Genomic DNA, 14960 nt, shown 5'->3' with positions numbered 1-14960 from the left:
AAGAAAAAAAAAAGTTATGGCTCTTGGAAGAAGGGGAGGAAAAAACAAAAACGTAAAATGTAAAATCGCCGGGTGGAGAAGGGGTTCAGGACTCTCAGGACCACCGCCATCCTGATTGCTATTGACAGGGTGGTTCTACTATGCAGTGTTTACTCCTCTGATATGGAGGCTGCACGGGGCTTAGAGGTAAGAAATGGGGGGTATTTATGACATTGAGAATTGTAGAAATGTAGCCTGTATGCAGCCAACCCCTTTAACGACCCATCTCCACCAATCTAATAGCCGGAAGATGTCTACCACTACATAGCCATGTGACCCAGAGATTTCCATCACAAGTTATTTTATTTGTCTCCCGACCTCAGCTCACATGTTCCGGTCACATCAACCGTCCATAACCAGCTTTGCCTCGTTGATTTTCTTCTCTAATCCCTTACTGGACAGTGTTAGCTCTGCATGCCGGCGCTTCAGATTCTCCAGGGTCTGCCTGAGGTCTTCTCCAGAGTCCACCTTGTCCTCAAAGTCCCTGAGAAGAACCTTGTTACCCAGAAGGCCGCACTTTTGCTTCAGTTTCAGGTTATCCATCCTCAAACTGTCTCTGACCTGTTTAGTCTTAGTCAAAATGTCCCGTTTTTTAGCCACCATGAACTCCACCTCCATCAGTTTCTCTTTTTGTTGTTGATTCTCCGCCTGGACAAACTGGAGCTTCTCCTTGACATGTGTGAGCACTTGCACCGTGCTGGTAATTTTCTTCCTCAGTTTCAGTAGCTCCTCGTTCCTCTCCTCAATCTTCTCGTTGTAGGTCTGGTTTTCTATCTTCAGCTGCTCAAAGTCAATGAGGTGGAGCCCTTCGGCGAGCTCCTCTTTGGAGCGGAGGGTGGATTCGTAGCGGTTGATGTGATTTTTCAGCTTGATGTTCTCTAGGCGGACTTGGATGACTTCCTTCTCCTTGCGCTCTTCCCTGGACTGTAATAAGTCCACTTCTTGGATGAGGGAGGAGGCAGCGTGTTTCCCAGCACCTTGCTTACTGAGGCTGCACAAGGCAATCTTCTTCTTCTGTTCTTGGAAAGCTGTCCACTCCTTGTCCACCCTGCTCACAATTTCTTGGCACTGGCTCCTGAGCTCCTCCACCTGCTCCTGATGTAAAGCGGCTTCTTCTTTGTACTTCCTCCTCATCTCCTCCAGGCTGGTCAGATACTTCAGGTAGCGTTGCTCTTGATCACTTGTGTGTTTCGAGGTCTCAGGACGGGTCTCCTCTCCTTTCTTCTTACGGAAATACTCATAGAGCTTGTGCTGGAGTTGGGCATTGTGCTGTAGGATCTTATCACGCTCCTGGACCAGACTATGGTACTGCTGGATCAGTTCTTCTCGGATTTGCTCCTCCTGAAGCTCGTGGTCCTGGTTCTGCTCTGCGGCCTCCTCATCTAGAAGATGATGTGTTTCTTCGTTGGGTTCTTGATCGATCTCTGTGACATATTGATCAGATTCATTGTGGGGTTCTGATGGGTCATCACTGGTGCCCTCCGGTTCTTCGCTTGGCTGTTGTGATGAGCCAATCTCGCAATCTTCTTCCATTGCCTCGTTGCTCTTTATGTGCCAAGTACTAAGATCTCCGACACTCTCTTGCCCGACAGAAGCTTCAGGGACTCTGGTGCCCCCCTGGATGGTATCTGGATCTCTTGTGCCCTCTTGGATGGTATATATGGTGCCCTCTAGTCTGCTGTTTGAATCGTTAGGACCCTCTTGGCTTGGACTAGGCTCTCTGGTGCCCACTTGGCTTGAATTCAGCTCTCTGGTGCCCTCCAGTCCGCTGATAGGTTTGTTGGCACCCTCTGGGCTGGTATTCGGCTCTATGGTGCCCTCCTGTCTGCTGTTTGATTCGTTGGCACTCTCTAGGCTAATATTTGGCTCTCTGGTGCCCTCTTGGCTTATATTCAGCTCTCTGGTGCCCTCCTGGCTGGTATTCGGCTCTCTGGCACCCTCTAGGCTGGTATTCGGCTCTCTGGTGCCCTTATGGCTGGTATTCGACTCACTGGTGCCTTCTTCAGTGGTACTTGTGTCTGTGGTACTCTCTTGGTTGGTTTTCGGATCCCTGGCACCCTCCTGGCCGGTACCTGGCTCCCTGGCACCCTCCTGGCCGGTACCTGGCTCCCTGGCACCCTCCTGGCCGGTACCTGGCTCCCTGGCACCCTCCTGGCCGGTACTTGGCTCCCTGGCACCCTCCTGGCCGGTACTTGGCTCCCTGGCACCCTCCTGGCCGGTACCTGGCTCCCTGGCACCCTCCTGGCCGGTACTTGGCTCCCTGGCACCCTCCTGGCCGGTACCTGGCTCCCTGGCACCCTCCTGGCTGGTACCTGGCTCTATCATAGGTTGATGAATGATGGCTGCTCCCTCAGCAGGTGGTCTGTCACCTCCGCTCACGTCTTCCATGTTCCTCAGCCGTCTCTCTCCTTCCCGATCGGTACTTGAGCTGTGTGCGTTTTCTCTTGTGTATTTACCTGTCTCTTGGTTTCCATGGAGACGCGTTATAAGAGGAGGAGTCACGGTGCACCACTCCGCTATATTACCAGACGTTGATAGGCTTAAGGGCCGTGACGTCATCAACTCCCAATCCCGCGACCAATCCTCACAGCGCTTTGAGACCGCAGCCTATGAGAGAGCAGAAGTTTACTGGAGCATGCGCAGAGCGGAAAGAGCGCTGGTAGGCGGGTACGTTAGTGGTTGAGCCCAACAACAGCTCGGCGGCCAAGATGGCGGACCTGGGCAAGAAGTACTGCGTCTACTGCCTGGACGACGTGACAAGCCTGCGCATCCGCTGCACCGAGTGCCAGGACATCGAGCTGTGCACCGAGTGCTTCTCGGCGGGGGCTGAGATCGGCAATCACCGGCGGTGGCATGGATACCAGCTGGTGGACGGGGGGCGCTTTACTCTATGGGGGCCCGAGGCGGAGGGAGGCTGGACGAGCAGGGAAGAGCAGCTGCTGCTGGATGCCATCGAACAGTTCGGCTTTGGGAATTGGGTAAGTTGTGTCCTGCAGCCAGCAGGGGGCGCGGAGCCCGAGAGCACTACAACTCCCAGCAGCCCCTGCTCTGCTCACTCTATTCTTTTAGTTCATTCATTGGATTTTCCTTTTTTTTTTTTTTTTGTATTTTAGATATTTTGTAAATTTTCCCATTTTAAAAGTTGGAAAGAAATAATTACCTCATTGTTAACCCTTTCCTGCTGGAGTTGATTTTTTTTTTTTTTTTAATTCCCCCCCCATCCTGTATTTTTCAAAAAAATAATTTCGGGGGATTTTAGTCACCAGAAAGTGCGATTGTTTGCACTATATACTGTAAGGGCTCATTCACACATATTTTGCAGGATTCCTGTTTTTCCCCATAGACTTGTATTAAGGACGGATTGCGATTGATGGGCTTGTGTTGCATCTGCTGTGCGACTGATCATGGAATGACTGACCGCTGGGCGGAAGCAACGGACAATGTAACTTTTTTGTAGCTTGGATTCCGTCGGCGTCCGTCCTTGGTTATAATGAAAGCCAATGGGCGCCTGAATCCGTCCAATCAGTCCAGTGACGGATTCTGGCAACAGTTCTGTCTAAAAGGAAACATCTGAGCATGCTCAGATGTTTCCTTTTAGAAAATATCTCTCTGTCGGTGGGTCTCTCCCTCTCTCATACTGACCGCTCACCAGCACGGCGCAGCGCTGCACGGCGTTGACACTGAGGCGGCTTCTCCTGCTTTTTAAAATGCCGGTCGCTCATTATTCCACCTCGTATTCACTGCTTCCCCCGCCCACCGGTGGCTATGATTTGGGTCTATATCGTGCAGTACAATAAATGAATAATTAAAAAAAAAAAGGTGTGCGGTCCCCCCAATTTATATCCAGCAAAGGTAAAACCACACGGCTGAAGGCTGGTATTCTCAGGATGGGGAACCCCACGTTATGGGGAGCCCCCCAGCCTGAAAATATCAGCCAGCAGCCACCCGGAATTGCCGCATCCATTAGATGCGACAGTCCTGGGACTCTACCTGGCTCATCCCGACTTGCCCTGGTGCAGTGGCAATCGGGGTAATAAGGACTTATTGGCAGCCCATAGCTGTCACTAAAGGGGGGCTTTACACGCTACGATATCGTTAATGTTTTATCGTCGGGGGTCACGTCGTTAGTGACGCACATCCGGCGTCATTAACGATATCGCAGCGTGTGACACTTATGTGCGACCTAAAACGATCGCAAAAGCGGCCAAAATTGTTTGCCGCGGAGAGGTCGTCCTAAAACAAAAAATCTTTTGCCTTTTCATTAGCGATGTTGTTCCTCGTTCCTGCGGCAGCACAGACCGCAGGAGCGAGGAACATCTCCTTACCTGCCTCCATTGGCAATGCAGAAGGAAGGAGGTGGGCGGGATGTTACGTCCCGCTCATCTCCGCTTCTATTGGCCGCCTGCCGTGTGACGTCGCTGTGACGCTGCACAACCTGCCCCCTTAGAAAGGAGGTGGATCGCCGGCCAGAGCGACGTCGCGGGGCAGGTAAGCCGTGTGACGGGAGCGCGATTTTGTGCGCGACGGGCAGCGATATGCCCGTGTCGCACAAACAATGGGAGTGGGTACGCACGCTAGCGATATCGGCACTGATATCGTAGCGTGTAAAGCCCCCTTAAGTCCTAGGTTAATCATGGCAGGCGTTTCCCTGAGATACCCCCCCCCCCCCATGATTAACCTGTAAGTGAAAGTAAATAAACACATTCACTCGAAAATTCCTTTATTTGAAATAAAAGATATAAATCCACCCTCTTTCACCACTTTATTAATCCCCAAACACCCCTCCAGGTCCGGCGTAATCCTCACGAGGTCCCATGACACTTTCCGCTCTGCTACATTAGAAGCTGACAGGAGCGGTTGTAGAACACCGCTGTGAGCTCCACAGAGCAACTGAAATTAGTTGCGCTGTCAGCGGTGGCATCACTCAGGTTACCCGCGTCCACCACTGGATCCTCCAACTGTGACAGCGTCGCCCGAGTGACTGAAGTGAGCTGCGCGATCAGCGGTGACGTCACTCAGGTGAGTTGCGGTCTCAGGTGGAGGACTCAAGCTGGCCGCAGGTAACCTGAGTGACGGCACTGCTGATCGCGCGGCTCACTTCAGTCATTCGGGATTTGCAGTCACCAGTGAGTCCTTTACCGGTGAGCACAAATCAGGCCGCGGCAGACAGGCAAAGCCGCGCGATGGCATTGAAGTCAGGTGAAGTGCATCCGAGTTCATTCTGATCGCGCGGCTCTCTCGCACCCAGCCATGCTCTATGGGGATGTAGCAGAGTCGAGTTAGACCGCACTGTCAAAAATGCTGGATTCTGGTACCAGCTGCAACAACGGATCAAGGCCTGTTTCAAAAAACAGACGTTCTTTACTGACGTGTGAAAAACGCTTATGTCCCTCCGTGTGGCACACGGGGGTTGTCCATGTGTGATCCGTGATTGCACATGGACTTTACTCACCTGTCACGCTCCTGCTGTCCAAGGTGCTGAACTCCTCGGCTCTGCAGCATCCGTCCACCTCTCTCTCTGCAGCTACTTCCGGGTCGGCTCTGGCTGCATTCATGAATATTCATGCCATAATGAGCCGGCCAGGAAGCTGCAGAGAGCTGAGGCTGCACAGAGCATCACTGGAAAGGTGAGTTGAAAATGTTTATTTTAAATGTCCGTGTTTTTCTGGTACGTGCTTCACGGATCACACCACTGCGTGGGACATCAGTGATGCCAGAAAAAAACGGACATGTCTCCGTGCAGCAATCACGGACATGCGTGTACATTGCATGGAGACACGTGCAGTGAAAAATCACTGGTGTGTGAGCAGACCCATTGATTATAATGGGTCTGCGTATGTCTGTGATTCTGGTACGTATATAAAAAAAAAAAGCACAAACGTCCCAGAATCACTGACGTCTGAAACGGGCCTAAAAGGGGTTTTCAGAGTCTTGTGTCCCCATAGGCGGAGATATGATATGCATCCTAAATAGGTTTTTAGAATTTTGTGTTCCCAGGGGAAGAGGTAAGATATGCGTTTAAAGGGGTTTTCCATTTTCAGAATCTTGTGTTCCCAGAGGCAAAGATAAGATTCTGAAGACCCCTTTAAAATGCATCTTATCTGCCTCTAGGGACACAAGTTTCAGAAAAACCCTTTAAGATGTATATCTTGTGTCCCTAGAGGTGTAGATAAGAGATGTCTTAAAGGGGTTTCCAGAATCTTGTGTCCTCAGAGGCAGAGATAAGGTATGCGTCTTAAGCTGGGTTCACACATAGCGACAGCGATAACGACGTCGCTGTTACGTCACCATTTTCTGTGACGTAGCAGCGACCTTGTAAGTCGCTGTTATGATCGCTGCTTAGCTGTCAAACACAAAAAAAGCGATCATAACGTCGCTACATGTGCAGAGAGCAGGGAGCCGCGCACACTGCTTAGCGCTGGCTCCCTGCACTCCTAGCTACAGTACACATCGGGTTAATTAACCCAATGTGTACTGCAGCTACATGTCACAGTGCAGAGAGCAGGGAGCCGGCACTGGCAGCGTGAGAGCGGCGGAGGCTGGTAACGAAGGTAAATATCGGGTAACCACCTTGGTTACCCGATGTTTACCCTTGTTACAGCTTACCGCAGCTGCCAGATGCCGGCTCCTGCTCCCTGCTCGCTTCATTTCGTCGCTCTCTCACGGTCACACACAGCGATGTGTGCTTATCAGCGGGAGAGCAACGATAAAAAAACGAACCAGGGCTGTGTGTAATGAGCAGCGATCTCACAGCAGGGGCCAGATCACTGCTCAGTGTCACACACAGCGAGATCGCTAATGAGGTCACAAAAACCGTGACTCAGCAGCGATCTCGCTATGTGTGAAGCACCCCTTAAAGGCATTTTCAATTTTCAGGATCTTGTGTCCCCAGAGGAAGAGAGAAAATATGCGTATTTTCAGTCTTCAGAATTTGGTGTCCCCAGAGGCAGAGATAAGATCTGCATCTTAAAGGGGTTTTCATAATCTTGTGTTCCCAAAGGTAGAGATAAGATTCTGAAAACCCCTTTAAGATCTTGTGTCCCTAGAGGTGGAGATAAGATATGCGTCTTAAAGGGGTTTCCAGAATCTTGTGTCCCTAGAGGTGGATATAAGATATGCATCTTAGGGTCCCGTTACAGGTAGCGACGCACCAGCGATCCGACCTGGCAGGGATCGCTGGAACGTCGATACATGGTCGCTGGTGAGCTGTCAATCAGGCAGATCTCCAGAGCGATCAGAGATCAGCCACCAGCGACCCGTGTAACGACGACTCCCTTCTGACTACCGGAGGAATCTCCTGTAATGCCAGGCCTGGATTCAGTTACCTGCATTGCACTCGGAGCTCTGCAGCCTGGTCTGATCTCAGAGTTTGCAGGACTGCACCGCTAGTGCCGAGTGATTGATTCCCCGGCGATTGCCGTTCAGTTCATAACAGCTGCGGAGAGGCCGGGCTGCAATCCGGAGTTCAGGTGAGAGCACTGGAGATCAGCCCGACATGTCTTCAGCTATCATGAACTGAACCGCAATTGCCGAGGAATTTATCACTTGGCGCTCGCGGTGCAGTCTAGGCTGCACTCCGGAGCTCAGGTGAGAGCTCCTGAGTGCAATGCAGGTACCTGAATCCAGGCCTGGCATTACTGGAGATTCCTCCGGTAGCCAGTCCGACGCTGGGCGCTCGTTGGTCTCCCGCCGTCAAAGGCTAGTTTCACACTTGCGTTGAACGGCATCCGTTGCATTGCGTTGTGTGACGGATGCAACGGATGTGTTGCATATAATGGCACAACGGATGCAACGTACAAAACAACGGAAAGCTTTTTTTTTTCTTTTTCTTTACAGTTTTACCGGCAGCAGACTATTGTAAACGATCAGTTGATCACCTGGCGGCCGGGCGCTCAGCTGAGCACTCTCACATGCCGGCGGCCGGGCGCTCAGCTGAGCGTTCGGCCACCGAGAAATAAAATTAAAGTTTCTGTGATTTTCAAAAAAAATCAGTGCGCAGTGAAAAATAAAGGTTTTCACCGCTCAAAAAAAGTTACATGCTGCTTTCCCTCCGTCCGACACAGCGTCAAAATAACGATGCTGCGTCGTCCAGCGGATGCAACGCAGACACTTGTGTTACAGTGCATCGTCCAAACAAGTCTATGGAGAATAGCGCAGTGCGTTAACGGACTGCGCTATTCTCCATAGTGACGGACTGCGCTGAACGCAAGTGTGAAAGTACCTAAACATGCTGATGTGTGCTGCACAGCGGGAGACCAATGAGCAAAAAATGGTCCTGATTGTTTTGTCACGATCAGCGACCTCGCAGCAGGGGCCCGCTCACTGCTGCTTTTCTCACACAGCGATATCACTAGTGAGGTCGCTGATACGTCACAAAACCTGTGACGTTTCAGTGATCTCGCTGTGTGTGACGGTGGCTTTAAAGGGGTTTCCAGAATCTTGTGTCCTCAGAGGCAGAGATAAGATATGTGTCTTAAGGTGGTGTCACACACAGCGACAACGACGTCGCTGCTACGTCACCATTTTCTGTGACGTTGCAGCGACGTCCCGTCGCTGTCGCTGTGTGTGACATCCAGCAACGAGCTGGCCCCTGCTGTGAGGTCGCCGCTCGTTGCTGAATGTCCAGCTTCACTTTTTGGTCGTCGCTCTCCCGCTGTGACACACACATCGCTGTGTGTGACAGCGAGAGAGCGACGAAATGAAGCGAGCAGAGAGCAGGAGCCGGCATCTGGCAGCTGCGGTAAGCTGTAAACACCCGATATTTACCTTCGTTACCAGCCTCCCCCGCTCTCACGCTGCCAGTGCCGGCTCCCTGCACATGTAGCTGCAGTACACATCGTGTAATTAATCCGATGTGTACTGTAGCTAGGAGAGCAAGGAGCCAGCGCTAAGCAGTGTGCGCGGCTCCCTGCTCCCTGCACTGTGACATGTAGCTGCAGTACACATCGTGTAATTAATCCGATGTGTACTGTAGCTAGGAGAGCAGGGAGCCAGCGCTAAGCAGTGTGCGCGGCTCCCTGCTCCCTGCACTGTGACATGTAGCTGCAGTACACATCGTGTAATTAATCCGATGTGTACTGTAGCTAGGAGAGCAAGGAGCCAGCGCTAAGCAGTGTGCGCGGCTCCCTGCACTGTGACATGTAGCTGCAGTACACATCGTGTAATTAATCCGATGTGTACTGTAGCTAGGAGAGCAGGGAGCCAGCGCTAAGCAGTGTGCGCGGCTCCCTGCTCTCTTCACATGTTGCAGCACAGCAACGCGTGTTGTTATGATCGCTGCTTCGGCTGCTGTGTTTGACAGCTAAGCAGCAATCATAACAGTGACTTACAAGGTCGCTGCTACGTCACAGAAAATGATGACGTAACAGCGACGTCGTTGTCTCTGTCGTTTAGTGTGAACCCAGCTTTAAAGGCATTTCCCATTTTCAGGATCTCGTGTCCCCAAAGGAAGAGATAAGATATGCATCGTAAAGCGGATTTCCTTTTTCAGAATCTTGTGTCCCTAGAGGCAGAGGTAATATATGCGTCCTAAAGGCATTTTCCATTTCCAGAATCTTGTGTCCTCAGAGGCAGTTTGTAGTAAACAAAAAAAAATAGTTTGTTGCCCTCTCCAGGTTCAGTGCCATGTCTCCACCGCTGCTCATAGTTTCTGTTGTTGTCTGCAGCACTAGTGTCATGTCAGCAATACTATTGGGCTGCAGTCTTGTCAGTTATTGCTGGACCTGGGGAGAATGAGTAATGCACACAGAATCTTGTGTCTCTAGAGACGGAGATAAGATATGCGTCTTAAGGTGGTGTCACACACAGCGACAACGACGTCGCTGCTACGTCACCATTTTCTGTGACGTTGCAGCGACGTCCCGTCGCTGTCGCTGTGTGTGACATCCAGCAACGAGCTGGCCCCTGCTGTGAGGTCGCAGCTCGTTGCTGAATGTCCAGCTTCATTTTTTGGTCGTAACTCTGCCGCTGTGACGCACAGATCGCTGTGTGTGACAGCGAGAGAGGGACGAAATGAAGCGAGCAAGGAGCAGGAGCCGGCGTCTGGCAGCTGTGGAAAGCTGTAACCAAGGTAAACATCGGGTAACCAAGGTGGTTACCCGATATTTACCTTTGTTACCAGCCTCTCACGCTGCCAGTGCCGGCTCCTGCTCTCTGCACATGTAGCTGCAGTACACATCGTGTAATTAACCCGATGTGTACTGTGGCTAGGAGTGCAGGGAGCTAGCGCTAAGCAGTGTGCGCGGCTCCCTGCTCTCTGCACATGAAGCTGCAGTACACATTGTGTAATTAACCCGATGTGTACTGTAGCTAGGAGAGCAGGGAGCCAGCGCTCAGTGTGTGCGGCTCCGGCTCTAGCTCTCTGCACATGTAGCTGCAGTACACATTGTGTAATTAACCCGATGTGTACTGTAGCTAGGAGAGCAGGGAGCCAGCGCTCAGTGTGCGCGGCTCCGGCTCTAGCTCTCTGCACATGTAGCTGCAGTACACATTGTGTAATTAACCCGATGTGTACTGTAGCTAGGAGAGCAGGGAGCCAGCGCTAAGCAGTGTGCGCGGCTCCGGCTCTAGCTCTCTGCACATGTAGCTGCAGTACACATTGTGTAATTAACCCGATGTGTACTGTAGCTAGGAGAGCAGGGAGCCAGCGCTCAGTGTGCGCGGCTCCCTGCTCTCTGCACATGTTGCAGCACAGCGACGCGTGTCGTTATGATCGCTGCTTCGGCTGCTGTGTTTGACAGCTAAGCAGCGATCATAACAGCGACATACAAGGTCGCTGCTACGTCACAGAAAATGGTGACGTAACAGCGACGTCGCTGTCGTTTAGTGTGACCCCAGCTTTAAAGGAGTTACCAGAATCTTGGGTTCCTACAGGCGGTGATAAGATTCTGAAAACCCCTTTTAAGATGCATATCTTATGTCCCCAGAGGAAGAGATTAGATATGCATATTTTCCATCTTCAGAATTTTGTGTCCCCAGAGGAAGAGATAACCTATGCCTCTTAGGGTGTGTGCCCACGATCAGTGTTTGCAGCGTTTTGGATGTAGAGTGTTTTCTCTGCGTCCAAAACGCTGCGTTGTACAGTACAAGCACAGTGGATGGATTTCTAGAAATCTCTTGCCCACTGTGCTTGTTTTTTTCCACAGCAAACACTGATCTGCGGTGCGGCTTTCCAGACCACAGCATGTCAATTGTTTGCTGTGGAGTTGCATGCGTCCTCCGTAGGGAGAACACAAGCGAGAGACCGCAGCGCACTGAGCCCTGATCGTGGGTACAAGCAGCTGCGGTCTCCTGCGGAGGAAACTCGCTGCTCCTCAGGTCAGGACCCGCTGCACCAGGACACAGTGAGTCCTGATCGTGATTCCCTTAATGGGAATTTCAGAATCTTGTGTCCCCAGAGGTCGTTTGTAGTAATTTTTTTTTTTTTTTTCTATTTATGTTTTAGTCGCCCTCTCCAGGTCCAGCGTTTGTTGTTGTCTGCAGCACTAGTGTGACGTCAACAATGCTGCAGCTAATTGGTGAGCTCAGCGTTTATACGGCAGAGCTGCTCAGCTCACTGATGGACTGCAGTACTGTGAGTCAGCGGTGGACCTGGGGAGCATGAGTAAAGCACAATCTGTTTTTTTATAACAAGCTTGTTTGGGGGCAAAACCTTTTCGAAAATACAAAACCTCTTTACAGAGAATGTCATAAGAAAATGACAGTGTTTATATCAAGTTTGTGTTTGCGAGGTTTTCCACTACTAGGACAATCCCTTCTAATAAAAAAAGCCTATACTCCCCTTCCGTTCCGGTGCGGTTTCACCAGTGCTGGGGCTCACATGACGTTGTGACAGCACTGCTCCCAATCACCGTCAACTTCACTTTCCCCACCTCCACTTTGGCACAGGTCAGCTGTGCACCATTTTCGGGAGTATACACTTTCCATAGGTGGATACCCACATGTAGTATACTGCGCTTCCAAAAAGTGTATACCCCCGAAAATGGTGCACAGCCGAGCACATGGTGACTCCGTCTGCACCATTCTAGTCAGTGGCCCGATCCCCCGTCGGCGCATACATCCAAAACCCATTTTGTAGGAGTTTCAGGCGGAAGACCCAATGGGACCACTGAATGGAGATCGGAGCACAGTGTGAAAGGGGCCTTAGGCTTGACTGAGCAGTGTTTTCTCACCCGACACATAAGCATATTGGCATCTGAGACATTTGTGGCTCATCTAAGGGTAATTTTTGGAAATGGGGGAACCATGAATGTGCTCCATATTCTAAGGTGTATTCACATTGTAAGATTAATGATAGTCTTGCAGTGTAAGTGGGTAACGAATGAGCAAAACACTTGTTCGTTGGGTGAAATGGTCTTTTGTGCTGCATGTAAAGCTCATTGTTCTCGGCAGCGCATCGTCTTGTGTAAACAGTACTGTGCTGCCGAGAACAGTGTCTGTCTACGCACACTGAGCGATTCAGTACCGATTGGTCAGTCCACGTTTTGGAGCTATGACGTGACCTCCGATTGGTACTTTTTGGTTGTGTTTGGGATCGGGATCTTCTGTGGACGTTGGTTGTGTTGCCTGATATGTACGATTTATATTATATGACTTTCTATTGTGACTTTTTCTTTGTTTGTTTTAATCAGGAGGATATGGCGGCACATGTGGGTGCAAACCGGACACCCCAGGAGGTGATGGAGCACTACGTCAGCATGTACATCCACGGAAACCTCGGCAAGGCGTGCATACCGGACAACATTCCCAACAGAGTAACTGACCACACCTGTCCTACCGGGGGTCCTCTGTCGCCCAGCCTGACCACGCCATTACCTCCCTTAGACATCACTGTGCAGGAGCAGCAGCAGCTGGGGTACATGCCGCTCCGCGACGACTATGAGATCGAGTATGATCAGGACGCCGAAACGCTAATCAGCGGCCTGTCTGTCAACTACGACGATGACGACGTCGAAGTAGAACTTAAAGAGGCTTGTGTGGACATGTACGTCCGGAAACTGAAAGAGCGGCAACGGAGGAAGAACATTGCCCGGGACTATAACTTGGTACCAGCATTTTTGGGTAAAGATAAAAAGGATAAAGAGAAGCCCGCCAAAAGGAAAGTCTCGAAAGAAGAGAAGGAACTGCGGCTAAAGCTGCGGCCGCTCTATCAGTTTATGTCTTGTAAGGAAATCGACGACTTCTACGAGAATATTCACAAAGAGAGAATGCTGAGGGCGAAACTTCGAGAACTCCAGAGGTACCGGCGAAACGGCATCACCAAGATGGAAGAGTCTGCCGAGTACGAAGCTGCCCGCCACAAGCGGGAAAAGCGGAAAGAGAATAAAAACACTGCCGGCAACAAAAGGGGGAGGGAAGACGGCAAAGAGGGAGAATTTGCTGCCATCGAAAACCTTCAAGGGTTCGAGATGTTATCGGACAGGGAGAAAGTTCTGTGCAGCTCCTTAAACCTGAGCCCCACTCGATACCTGACTGTCAAGACCATTATCATCAAGGACCACCTTCAGAAAAGACAGGGGATCCCCTCAAAGAGCCGTCTTCCCAGCTACTTAGACAAAGTCCTAAAAAAAAGGATTTTAAACTTTTTGACCGAGAGCGGCTGGATATCTCGGGACGCTTCATGAAGGGATTTTTCACAGTTTTTTTTTTTATTTTTTATTATTAAATATACATATATAAACAGTATCTATAATATATAAAAGCCTTGTACAGACAGAGACCTTACCTGTATATATTTTTTAAATACACATTGTTTTATTTGTACAGTGATTTATTTTTCACACGCGTTCGAATGAAAGCCACGGTTCTCTTTCGAGGTGCTACCTAAAAATCGGCAAAAAATGACGTCAAATAGGGCATTTACGGAATAAGAATTTAATCCGCAACGTGCCAAGTTTCTCATGAGGCGTCGTCTTTATTTATTGCAAAAACTTTGGCTGTGAAGAATCGGGAAATGGCAACGTATGGAGAGGTGGCACTCGGGACAGGTCGGGTGGTCCCCGCGGTGGTCCTGCCACCGATGTCCACATTGTGGGTGCAGTGGGCCAAGTGTGCGACAATTAATTTACTATTGGGGGGTATTTGTGTTTTATAATGAATCCCCTCGTCTGCTCTGTGACTGTGAGAAACCAACAAAACCGTCAGTCTTCTTTTTTTCCTATGTTTTTGAGAATTGTCATCAGTTCTCGTTTACTTTTTTATAGTTGTTGGCATATTTTTATTTTTTTTAATTGCCCAAACAAGTGTTTTAGCAAGAGGATGCGCTGCCACATGGGGGGATAGGGAAATCTGACCGGTCCGTCCTTACAGGGGGCTCTTACAGGGGGTCTGCCGTTAGTCACTATAGCTGACCGATGGGCACAGAGGAGATGAAAGATGTGTTCCTGTAGAGTTTTATCAGCCGCACTGATGAGATGAAGGAGTTTTATTCTGTTCTGCCCCCATTAGTGTTCTCAGGGGGATCTTTGAACTCCGGCGTAGATAACAGGCTTTCAAAGTGTATAACCGCTCTTGTTGGGCATCGATCCTGGCATTGTGTGTAACCTCTCTGTAAATCAGGGGCTCCGAGGGCCGAGCTTGCATCCCCCTGCGGATCGCCTCTGCGCTAGCGTCGTCGCCCTGCAGATCGCCTCTGCGCTGGCGTCGCCCCCCCCTCCCCTGCGTTTCGCCTCTGTGCTGGCGTTGCCCCCCCCCCCCTGCGTTTTGCCTCTGCGCTGGCGTCGCCCCCCCCCCCCCCCCTGCGTTTCGCCCCTGCGCTGGCGCTTTCCCCCCCCCCCCCCCCTGCGTTTCGCCTCTGCGCTGGCATCTCCCCCCCCCCCCCCCGCGTTTCGCCTCTGCGCTGGTGTCTTCCTCCCCCCTGCGTTTCGCCTCTGCGCTGGCGTCGTCCCCCCTGTATTTCGCCTCTGCCCTGGCGTCACCCCCCC

The 14960-nt window shown here is 51.0% G+C and overlaps 2 protein-coding genes across 2 annotated transcripts; one reads left to right on the top strand and one right to left on the bottom strand.

The window, feature by feature from the left end:
* Positions 1-305: 305 nt before the first annotated feature.
* Positions 306-2636, bottom strand: CFAP184 (cilia and flagella associated protein 184). The gene has a single exon (XM_075346863.1). It carries the CDS (start codon positions 2596-2598, stop codon positions 382-384), a length of 2217 nt encoding a protein of 738 aa, XP_075202978.1. The 5' UTR covers positions 2599-2636; the 3' UTR covers positions 306-381.
* A 52-nt stretch (positions 2637-2688) lies between these two features.
* TADA2B (transcriptional adaptor 2B) lies at positions 2689-14692 on the top strand. The gene is made up of 2 exons (XM_075346864.1): positions 2689-3017; positions 12669-14692. Exons 1-2 carry the CDS (start codon positions 2748-2750, stop codon positions 13659-13661), a joined length of 1263 nt encoding a protein of 420 aa, XP_075202979.1. The 5' UTR covers positions 2689-2747; the 3' UTR covers positions 13662-14692.
* The last annotated feature ends 268 nt before the right edge of the window (positions 14693-14960 follow it).

This window comes from Anomaloglossus baeobatrachus, chromosome 1 (assembly GCF_048569485.1).
Source record: "Anomaloglossus baeobatrachus isolate aAnoBae1 chromosome 1, aAnoBae1.hap1, whole genome shotgun sequence".
Lineage (NCBI taxonomy): Eukaryota > Metazoa > Chordata > Amphibia > Anura > Aromobatidae > Anomaloglossus > Anomaloglossus baeobatrachus.
Note: the sequence above shows the minus strand (reverse complement) of the source record. Positions and strands in the feature narration are given on the sequence as shown.

Coding starts and splice junctions, on each gene's coding strand:
- CFAP184 (XM_075346863.1), bottom strand. CDS start 2,598: ATGACGTCACGGCCCTTAAGCCTATCAACGTCTGGTAATATAGCGGAG.
- TADA2B (XM_075346864.1), top strand. CDS start 2,748: ATGGCGGACCTGGGCAAGAAGTACTGCGTCTACTGCCTGGACGACGTG. Junction 3,018..12,668: donor AGTTCGGCTTTGGGAATTGG/GTAAGTTGTGTC, acceptor TGTTTTAATCAG/GAGGATATGGCGGCACATGT.